This window comes from Odocoileus virginianus, chromosome 25, assembly GCF_023699985.2.
Source record: "Odocoileus virginianus isolate 20LAN1187 ecotype Illinois chromosome 25, Ovbor_1.2, whole genome shotgun sequence".
NCBI lineage: Eukaryota > Metazoa > Chordata > Mammalia > Artiodactyla > Cervidae > Odocoileus > Odocoileus virginianus.
Window position 1 is genome coordinate 11,538,180 of NC_069698.1, and position 18,400 is coordinate 11,556,579.

Genomic DNA, 18,400 nt, shown 5'->3' on the forward strand with positions numbered 1-18,400 from the left:
ATAGTGTGAATACTGAGCTTCTCTAAATACAGTGCAGAGAATACTTAGAGACCTAAGAATACCTGGAAAATATATTAAAGGCTCTGGGAAGAATTTTAGACTTCTGAAATACCCTCAGAATAGGTAATAGACAAAGAAGCATGTTTAACTGTTTCCTTTTAATTTCCATGTTTAAACTTAACCTGTAGTAATATTTTCAGTATAATCAAACATTTGTTGAACTCCTTTTAGGGGTGATTACTCATTTGTGTGACAACATATTCTCTCAAGTGGCCAACTACCAGGCAGCACTCTTTAGAATTTCGTAAAATTATAAAATTATTATTGCTATGAAAAAAGGACCTAAAGATTTTCTTAAAAAGAACAGAGTTAATATTGATTTTCTTCAGCTTTCTATTTACTCTTGCCTCTTAAGAATTATGAGAGGATTCATTATGTGGCTGTGAAAGCTGTTCAGTCGTGTTCAACTCTTGCAACCCCATGGACTGTATACTCCATGGAATTCTCCAGGCCAGAACACTGGAGTGGGTAGCCTTTCTCTCCTCCAGGGGATCTTCCCAACCCAAGGATTGAACCCAGGTGGATTGCAGGTGGATTCTTTACCAGCTGAGCCACAAGGGAAGCCCAAGAATACTGGAGTGGGTAGCCTATCCCTTCTCTAGCAGATTTTCTTGACCCAGGAATCGAACTGGGGTCTCCTGCATTGCAGGTGGATTCTTCACCAACTGAGCTATGAAGCCCTCATATGTGGCTACATGGACATTAATTCATTCATCCTTCAAGCAATTAATAGGCACCTGCTTATGTACCAGGTACTGTGCTAAGCACAGATGAGGCAAGAGGAATAAGGTAGGATCCTTACTCTGTGACGTTGATAGTACAGTGAGAACAACAGGCATGTGTATAAGCAATTAAAATGCAATGTGGTTACAGGGACTTGGGGTGGGAGGAGGGTAGGACTATAAAGGGAGCACCAGGGAGTTTTCTAAGGTGACAGGACTATTTGCATACTGACTGTGGTGATGGTCACAACATGTCTGTAAGCATGTTAAGATTCACAGATCTGCATGTCAGAAGAAAAAAAGGATAATCTTACTGTACAACCACTTAAAAAATAAGATGAGAAAACATAATAGAAGTTCAACAAAAGGAGAAGAGATAAATAAACTCTGGTATATTCGTATGATGGAACATTAACGAGCAATAAAAGGAATGGACTATTGATAAATCCAAGAAGGGAGATGAATCTCCGAAAGCACGTAGTGAAAGCTGAGTGAAAGAAATAGGATACAATGAAACACAGCCTGCTTGAGTTCGTTTATATAAACTTCTAGAGTAGGCGACATTAATATGGGATGGCAGAAATCAGATCTGGGCTGGCTTTGGTAGGGAGGGTGAGGGTGGGGCAGGTATTGACTGGGAAGGGAGCTCAGGGAACTTCAGGTGTGACTGAAATGCTGTGGGTCAAAACTGAACCTTAATATATGTAAATTACATACCTCAATAAAAAATACGCGTTTAGCTATCTTGACTTCTCTTTCACAACACAGAATTTATAATTGTGTTTAAAGTTGTAAAAAGAAAACATTAACAACCTGTCTACTATATGTTATCACTTTCTTTTCAAGATACATTAGAGTTCCTTTTGATTTCTTAATGAGATAAATATAATAGCCAATAGTAAATCTCACGACAAACATAAAAGGCAAGTGCAGAGTATGCAGCAGTAGGAGGGCAGGAGGTGAGAACCCTGCATTCTGCTGGGTTAAGGATGTGTTACCAGGGAAGGCCTTCAGAAAGAAGTCAATCTCACTGGGATGCTGAAGAAAGAGTAGGAAATGCTCAATGCAAAGACCAGGGAAAGAACGGCCTTCCAGGACAACATGTGCAAAGTCACAGATATGAGGGTGGGGTGTGTCCTTCTGGGTGAGGCGCACTCAGGGGACATGAACCTGTAAAGGAGGGCTGGGCCCGGACCATGAAGACCACCCCCTTCCCTCCCCCACCCTCGAGCACACCAGTGCTGAGCACTTTATGTGGACAGTTTAATTTAATCAGAACCATCTCCAGTTTTCAGAACCGGGGTTTGGCAAGGTGCAGGGCCCTACGCAGGGTTCTTGCCCGTCAGCCTTCCCACACAGATAGCCCAGCTCCAGCTTTCACTCTCATCTTCAGCTGTGTGCTGCTTCCTATTCCCCACGCTGAGAAGCCTGGCCTTGATTATGACACTGATGGGACCTAATGGAAGCTTTTACTTGTCCAGAATCTGCTTTACAGAGACAACAGGCCTCTGACAAGGATGCATCATTTGAACCGTGGTTCTCAGTCTTTTTTCCCCTGCCTCAATTCCCTTGAGAACTATTTTTAATATCATTAGTAATGATGGTTAAGCAGTGATCACCAAAGGCTGTCTCCATGCCCTTCTCACCATTCTACAAATATTCCCCCGCCAAGAGGTTCTAATTTGGGGACTGGGTCAGCAACAAGATGATCGCTCTATAAGTCTTTAAGTGGGAGATGGGATATCTTTGGAATCTGCAAATCTCCATGGGAACATGTGTGGAGTGGAGGGGATGGGATTGGGGAATTCTGTGCAGAGTCTGAGATTCTAAGGTAAGTGGATTTGTTGATCAGCTATTTTCCAGGTTTGGTGATCTAGATGGTCCTGGCCCCTGGCCCATCTGAGCTATGGAACTCTGTCAGGTTCGGGGTTTGAGAGACATCCTTGAAGAGAGGACACTGCCTCTGTGGTGCTTCAAGGATTACGGTTCTCTGCTCTAAGGAATCCCAAGAAGGCTCTGATCTCAGAGTAGACACTTCCTAAGAAGCGCCACCTTCTGGGTGGAGATGAAGACTGAGAGGGCTTGGCACTGGCATTGGAGAATTGCCTTAATTGATAATGGATTTAAAATAATCACAATAAAGCTTCACAGAGCTCTGTAACCTATCAAGTGTGTTTACATTCATTATCTAAAAATAATTTTGAGGCCCAAGAAAATGCTGGAGGGCACATGAGGAAACTGAGGCTTAAGGAGGTTAAACTGCTAATACTTGCATGGTTTGCCTGCCTTCCTTCTTTTTTTCCTTAGTTCTCTTCCTTCCTAACTTCCTCCTTTCAGTTTAAAAAAATATCTAGCTATTTGAGTTAACTATGGGCCATCTTATTCTAGAAAGGATTCAAGGCAACTTGAGTGAGTGAAGTTGCTCAGTTGTGTCCAACTCTTTGCGAGCCCATGGACTGCAGCCCACCAGGCTCCTTCATCCATGGTATCTTCCAGATAAGAGTACTGAAGTGGGTTGCCATTTCCTTCTCTTCAAGGCAGCTTACAAGGTTACAAAAAGGAAAAAAAAAAAAGATAGTATAAAAGTGGGAGTGAATATGAAAGAAAAATAAGTATTAGAACTGAAATCAATCCAAGAGTTACACTAAAGATGTTATAATGACATATATATTTGTTACTGATAGGGCACAAAGTGGACTCTAAGTTTCTAGTTGTCAATGTGAAAAAAGGAAACCATAACACTATTCAGAGTGGCCACCGGCTAAAAACTAGTAGCAGTAGCAGAACAATCAATTCCTTAGAAATATGGCTTTGGGTTCTTAATTACAACACAAGCCAAAATGCATAGCAACTTCCTTTATAATTTAACAGCTTTGAACTAGGCCTTAGGGGGCTTACCTGGTGGCTTAGATGGTAAAGAATCTGCCTGCAATGTGGGAGACCTGGGATTGATCCCTGGGTAAGCAAGATTCCCTGGAGAAGGGAATGGCTACTCCCTCCAATAATCTTGCCTGGAGAATTCCATGGATGGAGGAGCCTGGTGGGTTATAGTCCATGAGGTCACAAAGAGTCAGACACGATTGACTGACTAAGCATGCACACAACTAGGCTTTAAAAGGTAATTCTGATTTTCACACAAGAGAAACTACCATGTCATGTTTTAAAGAACATGAGAAGTAGACCATCTCTCTGAACTCCTGTAGCAAATTCTGTTTACAGAAACCAAAGCAGGTGAGACCCCAGTGAACTCATTAGTTGTTGAAACAGCTTTAGGACCAAGGGAGACAGGCAGGGTGACTATTTCCATACCTGCTAAGGGGAAGAGACAGGAAAAAACAAACAAACAAACAACCCACCTACCTACCAGGCTACAGGAATAAGTAGGTCTTTGTAGTGATAGTTCATCTTATTTTGTAAATTATTTTAACTTCATGATTAGCACTTGGTGGCAAATATTAACATGACCTTTTTATCTCTTACATTTCTAATGATGACTATGCAGGCCTGCCAGTTTCTATACTGTACATCTTGTGCCTCAGGTCCCCAGGCCAGGTTTTATTTCTATTGGTTATTTTATACTTTCTTCACTCAACCATCCAGTTTCCCTTACTTTTACGACAAGGAACAAGCACAGAGTTTTTCCTTTCTATAACTTATGTATGCAGAAAAATAAATCCAGATCTGGAATACCCCTTGCATCCACAAGAAGAGTCTGGAGCCACCTGACTCATTGACATGACAAGCCCAGAAATGGAAAAAGCAATCTGGATGAAAGGCAAAGATGAGTGGAAACTTCTAAGCCAGCACGAAGGTGCTATGTCATATGAAATTAATTCTCTGAGGTCAGCGATTAGAGTCAGGTTACACCCCAAATGTACTTCTGCCTGCTAATTACTTGACCCAATATTTATTTCGTTGAGCAAGATGCCCAGCCACAACTTCCAAGTATGGGTTGGGGGCAGAGGGAAGGAAGAGACAGTCAGAGACACAGCAGCTCCTTTCTTTTACAAACAGATGTGTCTCCTAGGTCCCTAACTGAAACGATTTGCCTTCCTTCCTAAAGTGAGAGATCAGATGTGTCATGCTTTTCCCTTTCCAGCAAAATGAGGCACTTGAGATCAAGGAACTCTTTAGCCAGTGGATAAGATGCCTGAAGAAACAGTTGTGTTCTGTCGCAAGAAGCCCGGAGCTGAGATGCTAACAAAACCACCCTTTGTAAGGCAAAGAGGAGGGAGCCAGGTGGGAATGGAATGGTGGATGTATGTATCTTTGGACTTCTGAAGACGTATTTCCTCCAATAAAGACATTCAGAGTGGCGGTAAACAGGAACCCACTCTCCAGATGGAAATGTTGGATTAATGAGAGTGGCATGAACAGGAATGACTCAAATACAGGGAGTAAATTAGGACAACAGCCCTTCCTTAAAGAAGGTGTCACACAGTTGCCTGAGGGGTTGATGAGGGTGCAGAACAAACAGTAGAAACAGGATCAGAAAGCTGGGACCTGACCACGTGAGACTCATCAATAATAAAAACAATGGCGTCAGCAGGTGCTGTCACCCTACGCAATCTGACTGCTCTGGGCCAGGCATTGCACCAAGAGCTTATGTCTATGACCTTGCTGACGAGTGCTGTCCCCCCCCTTCCCACATGGCTACCAGGGGGCATTCTGCCATCTGGGGATGTTTCTCCCCTTACGGGATGTCCCTGATATTCAAACAAGCTAGTGGAACCTAAATAACAATGGTGGACGGAAGGGAGACATCTACCCCATGACTGGTTTGCTGCTGGCCCTGAATCATGAGGCTGCTCAGAGAATCAAGGTCACTAGCTGTGTGACCTGGGGGCTGATGGGAAGGCCAGAGTTCCCCAACCTCTTTCTTTCTCCCATCGTTCTCATTTCTGCCCCTAAATCAACACACGGTGAAAGAAAAGAAGGGAAAGACTGATGCCTATAGCTGAAGTGTGCAGTTTAATGGCCAGAAACCAGACTTGTCACATGTAATCAAATCATCATAGTGTTGGTGACAGAGTTAAGACAGTTGAAAAAACAGTTGCTATTCCAACTTCCAATTTTCAAGTTATTGTTGGGGCTGAAATTTCTCTCACCTCAAGAGTTTTTATTTTGGAAAATCTCCAAAGCACACTTTTAGCCATATTTGGGTAACTGAAACATGAAAAAAGCAGCCACGCTTTTCAGTCATATTAAATTCTAACCAGATGCTCTTAAAAAACTTCACACGTACACAGCACCTTTTATTCTAGAGGAGTCATTTTTTTTCACCCTGAATGGTATTCACCATAGACTCACAATACTAACTCTTTAAGAGACCTGGCCACCCCAGTGACACACCATCTCCAGAGAGGAAGTAAAGAGGACCTCATCGGCCTTTCTAATTCTCACTCTACCTACACTACTGGGAATCCAAGTCAAATCAATCTAACAAACAAAACATTTAGTGAATACTTTCTGCATACTGGGAACAAAGCTGAAGAACAGTGGAAAGTTGGCATGAATTTAACTGACCTGCAAAGTGAAAATGACATGGAGGATTCCTATAAAACAGTGCTAGGTCAAGAACCCTACCTGAATAGCTCATCTATCTGACTGTTTGAGTCACCTAAAAGACAGTGCTTCTGGCATCTTTTCATCTATGAACCACTAGGCAAAGAAAGAAATGGCTTGGGAGTTTGGAGGAGAAGCATATTGGAGAAAAATGAATGCTATTGTCTAGAGTCCATGGGGTCTCAGGTCACTAGCCTCAGGAAAACCCCAGAGCGTGACCCAGCAGTACCTTGCCTGATCCCCCACTAACCACTTTGACCCCTTCTATTCTCTACATGAAAGCCAGAAAGACCTTTTGAAAATATAAACAGGACTAAACAATCTTCTAGTTTAAAACTCTACAGAAGTTTGCTTTTACACGTAGAGTTACACCCATATTCAGTACCACAGACCACGGGCCCTGCCGTGACTGGCCTCCACTTACCCCTTCTGCCTCCCTTGTTCTCCTCCACGGCCCACTGCACCCCAGTCACACTGACCTCCTGAGGTTCCTGGAACATGCCAACCCCCTTTTTGCCTCGGAGCATTTACGCTTCTTGTTCTCACACCTGGACTGCTCCTCCTGGTCTAGCTTCTTCACAATATTCAGGTCTAGCTTCAGTGTCACCTCTTCCGAGGTCTCCCCTGACATCCAAAGTGGGCCCTCTCCTCTGCCTCAATTTTCTCCCATAGCACTATTGCAAGTTGTCATTACCTTATTTATTGATTTGATCCATCCATGACTTTAAATTCCAAGATGGCAGGAACCAATAACATCTGTTTTGTGTGTGTGTGTGTCTGTTATATTTGCAGGGTTCAAGATAGTCTCTGGACACAGCAGAAAGGCAATAAGTAATTGTTGAATGGACAAATGAAGTGAATATAATTGCAAATAGTAAATCAGAAAAAACAATAGAAGAGGGTCATCTTTTTATGTTTTTACTACCATAAATACTGTTATACTACTGCAAATCTTGGATTTGTTTGAGGTTTTTCATGTATTCATTTTAACCAGGACCACCCTCACTGAACTTAAGAGGCTAAAAGAATGGAGACCTAACTTATGGATACAATTAGAAAGTTTCAAAATGATTGCTTTATAACACCAGGTTTGGCAGACAATACAGTTTGAATAAGAGGGGGATTAGCCCTTTCTGATTCAGAGATACTTGTGGTTGAAAGCAGAGCTGCTATTATGCATGTAGCACAGTGTTCCTCAGGAAACATGACAAAAGAACCTCAGAGTCAGGCCCCAGAACAGTAAGGATGGATGGTGATGGTACAAGGCACTCCTGGGAAGCTGCTAAGAAGCTGGTCCGAGTGGAATGTCCTTGTCATCCTGCCATGTGGCCCTGGCCTGGGATGCTGAACAACGGAGCTGCCTGGAAACTCAGAAGGACCCTGGGTAGCAGGGCTTCCTCCCCAACTTTGCACAGTGACTAAAAAATAACATCAGGACTGTTCTGTCTGGCTCTTTGGCGCGTAAGAACCATGACTGGTCTGGCCATACTAGAAAGGGAGCCTAGAATGGCCTTCCTGCCTGGGGACGCTCCCCCGAGGGCCTGCAGTGCCCCCAGCTCCTCGTCCACTGGACGCAGAGCAGACTTTTTCCGTCACCTCCTGATCGGTCCAGCCCCTCCTTCGCATAAAATTTTCTCCTTCGTTTCCTCAGTGTATTCGGTTTTTCTGCTCGGACTACAGCCCTCAGCACCTAGTTATTTGGATGACCTTCAGCTTCCTTGCACAGATCCTGTCTTTCGCTGTCTCCTCCTCCCCATTCCCTAGCTGCCGCTTGGGATCTGGTCCCACCTCAGGCAGCTCACTTGGCACCACGCTGCAGCCGCCTCCCCAGGTTCTCCCGGCAGGGCTGAAATAACTGCACTTGTAACGTACGCTGCCCGGCCCCCACGCTGGGGCTTCCTCATTCTCCACCCCGCAGAGGTCCTAGCATCCTTCATCAGTCAAGTGCACAGAGGTGACATTAGTGGTACCCTCAGGTCACAGGGACAACCTTGTTTAAACCCAAATGACTCTGGGGAATCTGTGACATAGCGGCTTCTTTAAGGCTTCATGTCAAGTAGAGGGCAACCGGTGGTGTGAAATTTAAACCTGAGTTACACAATTTTCATGAATAAAACATGAGGCTAAAATTAAATGAGCACTGAGCTTCTTTTCAGGAGAAACATCCCGGAGTCCCACACAGAGCCCTTCCGGATCCAAATCCTGAAGGTTTCCCACTATACCTCTCTGACCGTGATTTTCCGCTAAAATGCTTCTGGTGGCTCCCCACTGTCTGTGCGGTTATAACATCTGGCATCAACGTATCAAGGCTCTTAACATCTTGGACCCAAATAAAGATTCCACTTTACCTAAGACAAGGCTGGACACCATACCCCTGTCCTCGGGGCATGGAAGCAACTCTCTTGCCAGCCTGCCTACGCTCATACTGTGTCCTCTGTTGAGAACGCTCTCCTTCTTAACCCTGCCCCTGGCAGAAACCCACTCCTCCTCCCTCAGGGTGTTCAGTTCAAATATTTCCACCCCGCCTCCACCCCATGCAGCTTCCCCGACCTGCAGTTTGAGTAGACTCAGACGGCATTATGTTAAGCCCTATATGACAATGCACAGCCCATCAAAATTATAATTGTGATGACTGTCTCTCCTACTACATTCTGAGTTTTGCATGGCATATTGCGGGCAACTCAGTAAATATCTGTGCAAGTGGGCTAAAAACTGTGTGCTTACACTTGTATAACTGGCTATTAAAGACAAAAGTTATTCAGCCAAGATTTGAGCTGAGGAAGGAATCAACTTTTTGCTGATATAACATGTCTTTGTAAGATGTGTCATTAGAAGGGAAAACAAGACTGGACTAAAACAACACTGTCAAGAGAAGAAGGGCTGAGAGGGGAGGAATTCTTCTAACTCATGTATTTTCCTGTTCACAAAGGAATTTTCTAGTCAAGGAGAAAACACTGATTCAGTTCGAGACGTTGCTAGAATTCTCTCCTTTTTCCTCTAGTTTTGGAAGAACTAGTATCCATTTGGAAAAGTAATGGGGATGTAAAAGTGAAGACAGCAATGCAGCGATATGTATAAACAAGGCTACTGAGAGATGATATAGCTATGTCAAGAGAGAAACCTTACAGAATGACATTAAAGTAGGACACTTGAGGAATGCCTTAGACCTAAGACAACTGTCACCTGATATTTTGGCATTCTTGAAGTATATGAAGAAATAGCACCTGGAAACCGAAAAGTACAAATTATTTGTTAACAATGACATTCCGAAGTCAAAAGTATATTTTCTTCATCTTTTAAAAAAAGTTAACCTGTTAGCATCATTCTCACTTTAGAAAAGTGTGAAACCCTAAAATACGTACAATTCTAGAACATTGTCTACAGGTGGCTTTCAAAAGAAGAGAGAGCTGCCCTTCACTGTACGAAATTTTCCTAAACAGGCCTGTTTACCTGGAGGTACTTTTCTGTTTTGTGGATTATCCAGAACATTTTTTCCCACCTCTTAAACTTTTTTTAAAAATTGGAGTATAGTTGCTATACAATGATGTGTTTTAAGTTTCAAGTGTACAGCAAAGTGAATCAGTTATACATGTTATACAGATCTTTTATTTTTATGTATAAGTCATTAATCCAACACTTAGGGACGATGAAAGAAAGGATAATATGTGAAATTTAAATCTGTCAATTTCTCTGCTGGTAAATGTCTACCAGGAAAAAATGTAAAAGCCTGGAATTTAAAAATGATGGATTTGATAGGTTTAATATGTGAGCTTTCTTTGTGACCTTTCAGCTCACTGAGACACTATTCTAAAGCTGCTTTACTTGAAGGTTGCTTCTTCCTCTATCCACCAACGTGGCCAGTGATGCTGGCTCCATACAGTACATATTTACTGATTTCTGACTTTGTGCTTGGGGCTGGGGCTACAGTGTTAGAAGGAGGTCTCTGCTCTAGGAACTCCCAGAGGGAGAGGGGGAGAGAACTGTGCTGGCAGTTGCAATGAAACTGGGATTGAGGGTAAGGTACACTTAAGCTCTGGGTGCCTTGGGAGTACCGGGGAGGAACATAGTCCACGTGGGCCGGGAGAGGACAGTGGGAAGGAAGGGTCTGGAATGTGAGTCAGCATGAAGTGAGGCATGCCCGGGGAACACTGTCTCGGACGCCCGGTGATCCAGCTCTGCTGCTGACACCCCTGCACTTCTTTTCACAGTTCACAGAAATAAATAGACAAAAAAGGACAAACAGTTTTAAAAGAGTTTAAATCTCACTATATTTTTAAGAACTGATACTGATACATCTCTCAGTACCCTGCAGACATCCACAATGATAACTATTAGTGAGAGTTGAGCAAAAGGCATAGCGTTAGTGTTTTCCTGGATCATTTTCAGGTCATCAATTGACAGGCTCACGGAATATTAGTGCTTAACTAGAACCAAGATCTTTCAGTCCAAAACCTTCACAAAGGGGGAAACTGAAGCTCAGGGTCAGTGAATCATTTGCCTAAAGTAGTCATGTATGGATGTGAGAGCTGGACTATAAAGAAAGCTGAGCTCTGAAGAATTGATGCTTTTGAACTGTGGTGTTGGAGAAGACTCTTGAGAGTCCCTTGGACAGCAAGGAGATCCAACCAGTCCATCCTAAAGCAAATTAGTCCTGAATATTCATTGGAAGGACTGATGCTGAAGCTGAAACTCCAATACTTTGGCTACCTGATACGAAGAACTGACTAATTTGAAAAGACCCTGATGCTGGGAAAGATTGAAGGTGGGAGGAGAAGGGGACGACAGAGGATGAGATAGTTGGATGGCATCACCAACTCAATGGACATGAGTTTGAATAGGCTCTGGGAGTTGGTGATGGACAGGGAGGCCTGGCGTGCTGCAGTCCATGGGGCCGCAAAGAGTTGGACATGACTCAACAACTAAAATGAACTGAACTGAACTTCTTTGCATTGTTCATTTAAGAAGGGCTTCTTATCTCTCTTTGGTGTTCTCTGAAACTCTGCCTTCAGTTGGGTATATCTTTTCCTTTCTCCTCTGTCTATAGCTTCTCTTCTTTCCTCAGCTATTTGTATAGCCTCCTCAGACAACTCTTCAAAAACATTGTCACCAAAGACGAAGAAAGACTGAAAAACTGTTCAAGATTGAGGGAGGGCCATGACCACTAAACGCTACACATAATCCTGGAACAAAAGAAAAAATAAAATTTCCCTCTGCAAATGATACTATTGAGACACTTGGTAAAAAGCTGAATGGGGACTATGGATTAGAAAATAATATGGTATCAGTATTAATATACTGAATTTGATAGTCATACTATAGTTATGCAGAAAAGTGTACTTGCTTTTAGGATAGTAACACTGAAGCACACAAGTTAATTCAGAAAAACATACACATATACATATATAAACACAAGGGGATAGGTGGGAAGAGGGAGATTAGAGGAAAAAAGGGAGAGAGACAGCAAACATGGCAAAATGCTAAAATTTGGAGAACCTGAGTGAAGAGTATACAGGAGTTCTTTACTATTCATGTATCTTTTCTGTAAGTTTGAAATTATTTCAGTGATAATAGCTAAAAATAAAGAGCATGAGTTTCGGTGTGACTCAGCTCCAAGTTTGAATTCCAAGTCTGATATTTATCACCCAGGAGACTGTGGAGGAGTTAATTATCATGAGCTTTGGGTTTCTTATTTGATCACCAATTCGGGACCAGCTTGGTCGTCCCAGATGGCGCTAGTGGTAAAGAACCTGCCTGCTAACACAGGAGACATGAGACGCAGGTTCGGTCTCTGTGTCTGGATGATCCCCTGGAGGAGGGCATGGCAACCCACTCCAGTATTCTTGTCTGGACAGAGGAGCCTGGTGGGCTACAGTCCATAGGGTCACAAAGAGTCGGACGTGCCTGAAGCAACTTAGCATGCACGCACAGGACTAACTTAAAGGGATGCTGTGCTGATTAAGGAAAATAATACATAGAATGGAGCACCTGGCTAGTGGTCAGTCTGCCTGGCAGAGGACCTGATACCTAACTGGTGAGGAAGTAAATACCTGCTCAAGAAATGAACAAGCTCCTTCCTCCTGCCCCTCCCCGCCAATCAGATTAAGTGATAGCACTTAGAGAAAATGAACAAATTTTAACGAAGTATGAGATTTTTCTTAACATCTGCATAACACAAAACAGAAAGCTTGATTAGTCATAATAAATATCATCATACATTTGAATGCTGCTCTTAAGTCTCCTCAGCATTTTGCCCTCATGTCTCATATGACACTGAATGGAACAGGCAGGCATTCAAGTTGAAGTTCAACACAGCATTAATAACAGCGAGTCTCTGCAGCGCCTTGGGTCGTGACTGTCAAAGAAAAGGGCATGCCCTCGTTACTTAAATCTCAAACAGGGCTTGCATCAGCTCTTGGTTGCAGGGTACAAAACGAGGTGCGGTCTAATGTCCATCTGGGCATCTGTTCTTCAGATGCTGGCACCGCTGTCTGCTGTGGTTCACCGTGTGTCTGGGGCAGTGACGGGGCACCGAAGGGGGCCCAGGTTGTGCCTGGGAGGTTCCTTCTCTCGGCCAGGATGTGCACATAAATTTGAAATCACCCAAGAGGGTGGTTTCAGAGTTGCCTGCCAAAGAGTGGTGTCTTCTAATCTGGAGAGCAGCTGCTGGGCACAGGCATGCAAACACACACACACACAGACACACACACACCCAGGCACCCTCACGGAGCCTATACCTGCCTCTACTTGTCTGCTCTGGGCAGATGGCTCCCGGGTCTTGGGTCGCTGCATTCTGCACCTCAGCCCAGTTAGACCCTTTCTTCTGCGGAGGCTGGCAAGCTGTGGGGTGAGGGGTTCAGCCAGGTCGCCTGCCTTCTGAGTATGAAGGACACTGCCTGGAGAGGGAGGAGGGTTATATTTAGTGTTTGGGCCCAGGCAGTGCTGGGCTCCCCACTGCCTCCCCTCTGCGGAACTGCCAGGGGACCCCGGTTGCAAGTTCTCCTTGACCTTGAAGCCCACGAACCAAAAACTGAGAGACTGTCCAAAAAGAAAAGAAGAAAACGCTGCTGGTCCCTGGATTCCACTGTCGGATTTGGTGGGGACGAGAGGAGAGGACCACCGGGTGTGAGCCAGCGGAAGCAGCTGCGCAGAAGGTAAGTGTCCCCAGTGCCTCCGAGAGGGGGCTTTGGGGACCTGTCTGTGACACCCAACGTCCAGGAGCTGCGCCATGCAAGGGGAGAGAGTGAATCTCAGGCACGATTAAGGGCTTGTGAAGGGTGATGACTTTTTTCTTTTTAATATGAAGAAGAGCTGCTTGCAAAATAGAGGAACTATCCTGACAGGAGATACGAAAGGAGACCAAAATAAAATCTTAAATTGCTACCCTCTTTAGAGTAAGACAAATGGTCAAAAATCCTTAAATGGTTTGGGCAGATGACTTTTGCTTGGTAATAGCTTGATTTTGCAAACTGATGTAAATGATCAATGCATAATTTGAAAATCATCCCAAATGTGGTAACAATGGAGAGGTGTATTGGATAGGCTAGACTGGTTAGGAGGCATTTTCTTTTTATGGAAAGACAGAAGAAATTAACATCTTAAAATGGCAACTTAGAGGTATTCCTTTTCGTTTTCTTTTGCTCATATATCTTTGGTGCTAAAGATTTGATGAATGGGCAAGATCTGATGAATGGGGGCCAGGGAAGAGAAGCAGATTCTTGAGGTGGGGTTTTTTGGAAGGTCTTGGAAGATACTTATCACCCCAAAGCATGACTGGATATTTATGGCACAGCAAACCTCAACGTCAATGGGAAATGAAGCCTGATTGCTGCCAAATGATACCAGAGAAAGTTCTGCTCACTGTACTTGCTCAGTGGGAGTATTAGTCAGTGTTTAGGGTGAATGCATAGTTTTGAATACAGATCCAGTTCAAGAGATACATGTTCAGTTAAAATTTTTGTGACACATTCAATCACTCTTTTTCATTACACCTGGTGATCACATCTTTCTTCAGTATCTATGCAAGTCTTACGAAGGACTGCAAGAAATGCAATGCATACACTGCTTGGCTACATTCACCATGTTCTATGTGTGCATTAGACTTGTAATAAAGGAGGGCAAGCGGTAGTGTACTACTGGTGAAAACTTTTCCAACCTCTGGCAATGCTCCTCTTGCTTCAACTAAAAATACTTTTCCTATGATGATACTTTCTAATACATCAATCTTCTATCCTCCCAAAACAAATATTCCAAGTAAATACATCTCTACAGTCATCAGTTGACACTATTATGAAACTCATATTATACTTAACTAAAAACCAGCATAAATACTTGAAGAGCTCTTTGCTATTGAAAATTTCTAAAGGCAGCAATAATATTCATGGCTATTTCTATTTCTTTAAAACAAATACGTTGGGTTATTAAGACAAGTCTATGCTTATAAGAGTTTTTCAGGTAATTTCCCAGAGCAATGTTGAGTTTGGCTTCTTAAGATTACCAATGCAAAAATATTCTGTAAAATTCTAGGACAAAGAAAGTATTGATTATAAACAAAAAAGTGTAAAAAAAATTTTTTTAAAGAGTTTAGCTTCTGTTAAAAGTTTGTATGTAGTTTTCTTTTTTCACTTAAACTGTTGTTGAATAAAAAAATTTGGTGGCCAATAATTGGTCTTAGGTACTGACATTGTCACTGGAGATACAGATAATTTATTGTGGCTTCAAAATGATGATCCATTTACCTGTTGTATGGGATAGATGCTGCAATGTGCCAAGAGTTCAGGAGCGATGGGGATGAGCTCCAGGGATGGGGAAAAACAGAAGTAAAGTGCCCTGTATTCTTCAGAAGAAAGGCCATGTTATTCTTGTCTTAACATAAAAGAAAATTTACTACTGAAATACATGCCTCGCCTCTTCAATATGTCACATTAAAAAACATGTAAAGAAAAAAATGGTGCTTTTATTTGCCTCTGGACAGAACTAAGTGGCCACCAGCATTTAATAGCCATTCATACAGAGAACAACATAATTTTTTTGTTTTGTTTTTTCATTATAATTAGGTAAAACACTCTTATGGTAGGGCTTGATTAGTTTGCTCACTTGTTCATTCATTCAACAAATGTTTAGAGTGCCTACCACATGTTGGGTTACCAGAGATACAGCAGTGAATGGAGGAAGAGTGGTTTCCATATTCTCTGAGTATAGAGATCTTTACAGAGGGGCCAATTATTAGTGATTTGAACCTTAATACTGTTCATGTTGCTTACTATGATATTTCCTCCTTTGTTTCTAATTAAAAGACTAGGAAAAAAAATTTCCTACTTATCAAGGTTTACTTAGTGTCTGCAAGATAGGAAGAGAATTCCAGGGACCAAATAATCAGATTGGAACACACATTTTACTGAAACTACTTGAGCCTTCTTTCAGGGATGTTAACATTTCTGTTCTAAATTATAGATGTCAGACAAAGGCTCACACACTGATAGTTTGCACCTTCAGAATTGGGTTAGACAAGATGTCTCTAAGAACATTAGAGACATTTGCTCTAAGTCATTAGAGCAAAATTTGTATTAGATAGCCTCATGGCTATCTGGGGCTCAAATCTGATGAGAGTTCAACATGTGTCTGTCTAATTTGTCTGACAAAGGCAGTCAATCACCGGGGGCTACGACAGAAAGAGGGGCAGTACTGTGCTTCTCACTGTGGTTGAGGAATCTTTGTATAACGGCGTTATTCGTAACCACGAGGTCATTTTACAGCTGGGGGTGCCCTACATTGTTTACAGAATTCGAGTATCAGTCACTCACTTGATCCTAAGGTGACCCTGCATGGTAGGAAATGCAAGTATTATTCCCTGTTCAGCTGATGGAAAAACTAGGTTTTGGACCTTTAAGAAACCATCCCAGCTAATGTTCCCTCTAATGCAGTCTCCTTAAATAATTTCTCAAATGACGTCTAGAAAAATTCTGAGTTTTCAACATGAGTACCCACAGTTCCGAGCACTGGTTGAAGGTGGCGGGGGCCAACTGGAAGCTGCCAGTGGGAGAGTTTCAGGCTTTCCCGCACCCCATTGTCTTCCTGCCTCCACTTCCCTTCTACACTCACCGAACAGTCCTTTCCTCTGGCCCTCAAAATAGTGTAGTTTCTAAACAAGATATAAGCTACTGCTTTTTTCTTCTTTTTACGATGGGAATAGGATAGTATAATAGTATACTCATCTACATGTGAATGCAAATAGAATTTTAAACTGCTGGTTAGTGCCAAAAGTCTGGCAACATAAAAAGCCGTCAGATCAGATTAGACCAATTGTCCACCCAGTCCAGATCCTGCTACTGGGGGATGCATAAGTGGGCCCTTGAGAGAAGCAGTTTATCAATGGTAAGTGAAGGTATCACAGGACAAAATTATGGGGGAAAATGGTAAGCTGACAGCTATATCAACTGAGACATATGAGCTAACTGTGACCTCTATCAAGATAGGCAGAGCTGAATAAAGCAGTCTTGAGAGAAGGTCTTCCTGATGGATTTCAAGACAGTAAACTGATCTGCTGGTAACTGGGATACTGAAGATAAGAGGGTGTAGGGTACCACTCATAGCTAGTATTCTTTGTTATTACTAGCTATGATCAATCAAACGCACTTTATTTCTTCCTTACATTTATTCCTGGAATTTATAGTGTACCTATTTAAGGTTTATTATAATTGTTTGGAGGTGTTTAGCTATTGGGTTGGCCAGAAAGTTTATTTGGGTTTTCTTGTGACATCCTATGGAAAAATCCGAATGAATTTCTAGGCCAGCCCAATACTTTGCTCTAGTGGCTTGGACAGAACATCTTAGATCCCCTTGATGGTTCCAGGGACAATCCTCTGACTACGAACATAGAGTTCGAGGAGGACAGGAATATGGGTAAAGTAGAGTCTGTTTCTGCGCTTCTTCTAGGAGCTGCTGCTCCAGGCCTTGAGACAGAAAGAGACAGAGGCAGCTGCCTCTGAGCCATGGTATCAACTGCCAGGTTGTGACTAGGGACACCAGCTCCTTGGTTTTCAGCTGCTCCAAACATCTTCACCCGGAGCTATTTTAAGAAACTTTGCATTTGATCAGGGAGCATGTGGGGTTAAGCCTTGTGTTTTCCATTTCAGTTTTAGATCCCAAGCAGGTGCAGTTAGTAGTTCAGAGTTTAAAAACGTATTATTGTATTTATCCCCAATCAATGCAAAAATAACTTCATATTAGGGGAGAAAAATCATGTAATGGAGATGGAGACTTGTTTCTTAAATAAAACTAAAAGTATTTAGAACTTGAACTTAAAAAAATCACTAGCATTTTCCATTATAATTCTTGTTTGGCAAACTTGGCTAAAAATATGAAAGAATAAATAAAATCATTTGCCTAAAGTAGTCATGTATGGATGTGAGAGTTGGACTATAAAGAAAGCTGAGCTCTGAAGAATTGATGCTTTTGAACTGTGGTGTTGGAGAAGACTCTTGAGAGTCCCTTGGACAGCAAGGAGATCCAAGCAGTCCATCCTAAAGCAAATCAGTCCTGAATATTCATTGGAAGGAGTGATGATGAAGCTGAAACTCCAATACTTTGGCCACCTGATGCAAAGAGCTGACTCACTGGAAAAGACCCTGATGCTGGGAAAGACTGAAGATGGTAGGAAAAGGGGACGACAGAGGATGAGATAGTTGGATGGCATCACCAACTCAACGGACATGAGTTTGAGTCAACTCTGGGAGTTGGTGATGGACAGGGAGGTCTGGCGTACTGCAGTCTATGGGGTCGCAAAGAGTCGGACAGGACTGAGCAACTGAACTAAAATAAACTGAAAAGTCAGGACAATACATAACTATTTGTGCTACTGTCCATTAATCTAATGCTGTGTATGCATGCTTAGTTGCTCAATCATGTACAAGTCTTGCAACCCCATAGACTGTGGTCTGCCAGGTTCCTCTATCCATGGAATTTTCCAGGCAAGAATACTGGAGTGGGTTGCCAATTCCTACTCCAGGGCATCTTCCCCACCCAGGGACAGAATCTGCATCTCTTGCGTCTCCTGC

The 18,400-nt window shown here is 42.8% G+C and overlaps 1 protein-coding gene across 2 annotated transcripts in view; it reads right to left on the minus strand.

Annotated features, from left to right (window-relative positions):
* The window catches only part of CMSS1 (cms1 ribosomal small subunit homolog), a 373,974-nt gene that overhangs the window by 52,950 nt on the left and 302,624 nt on the right, over positions 1–18,400 (minus strand). The window contains exon 2 of one of the 2 annotated variants that reach the window (XM_070455010.1): positions 13,082–13,240. The exons of the other annotated variant lie outside the window; for it this stretch is intronic. Within the exon in view, the coding sequence (XP_070311111.1) occupies positions 13,082–13,240 (159 nt within the window). The remainder of the gene's footprint in view (positions 1–13,081; positions 13,241–18,400) is intronic. 2 annotated transcript variants of the gene reach the window in all.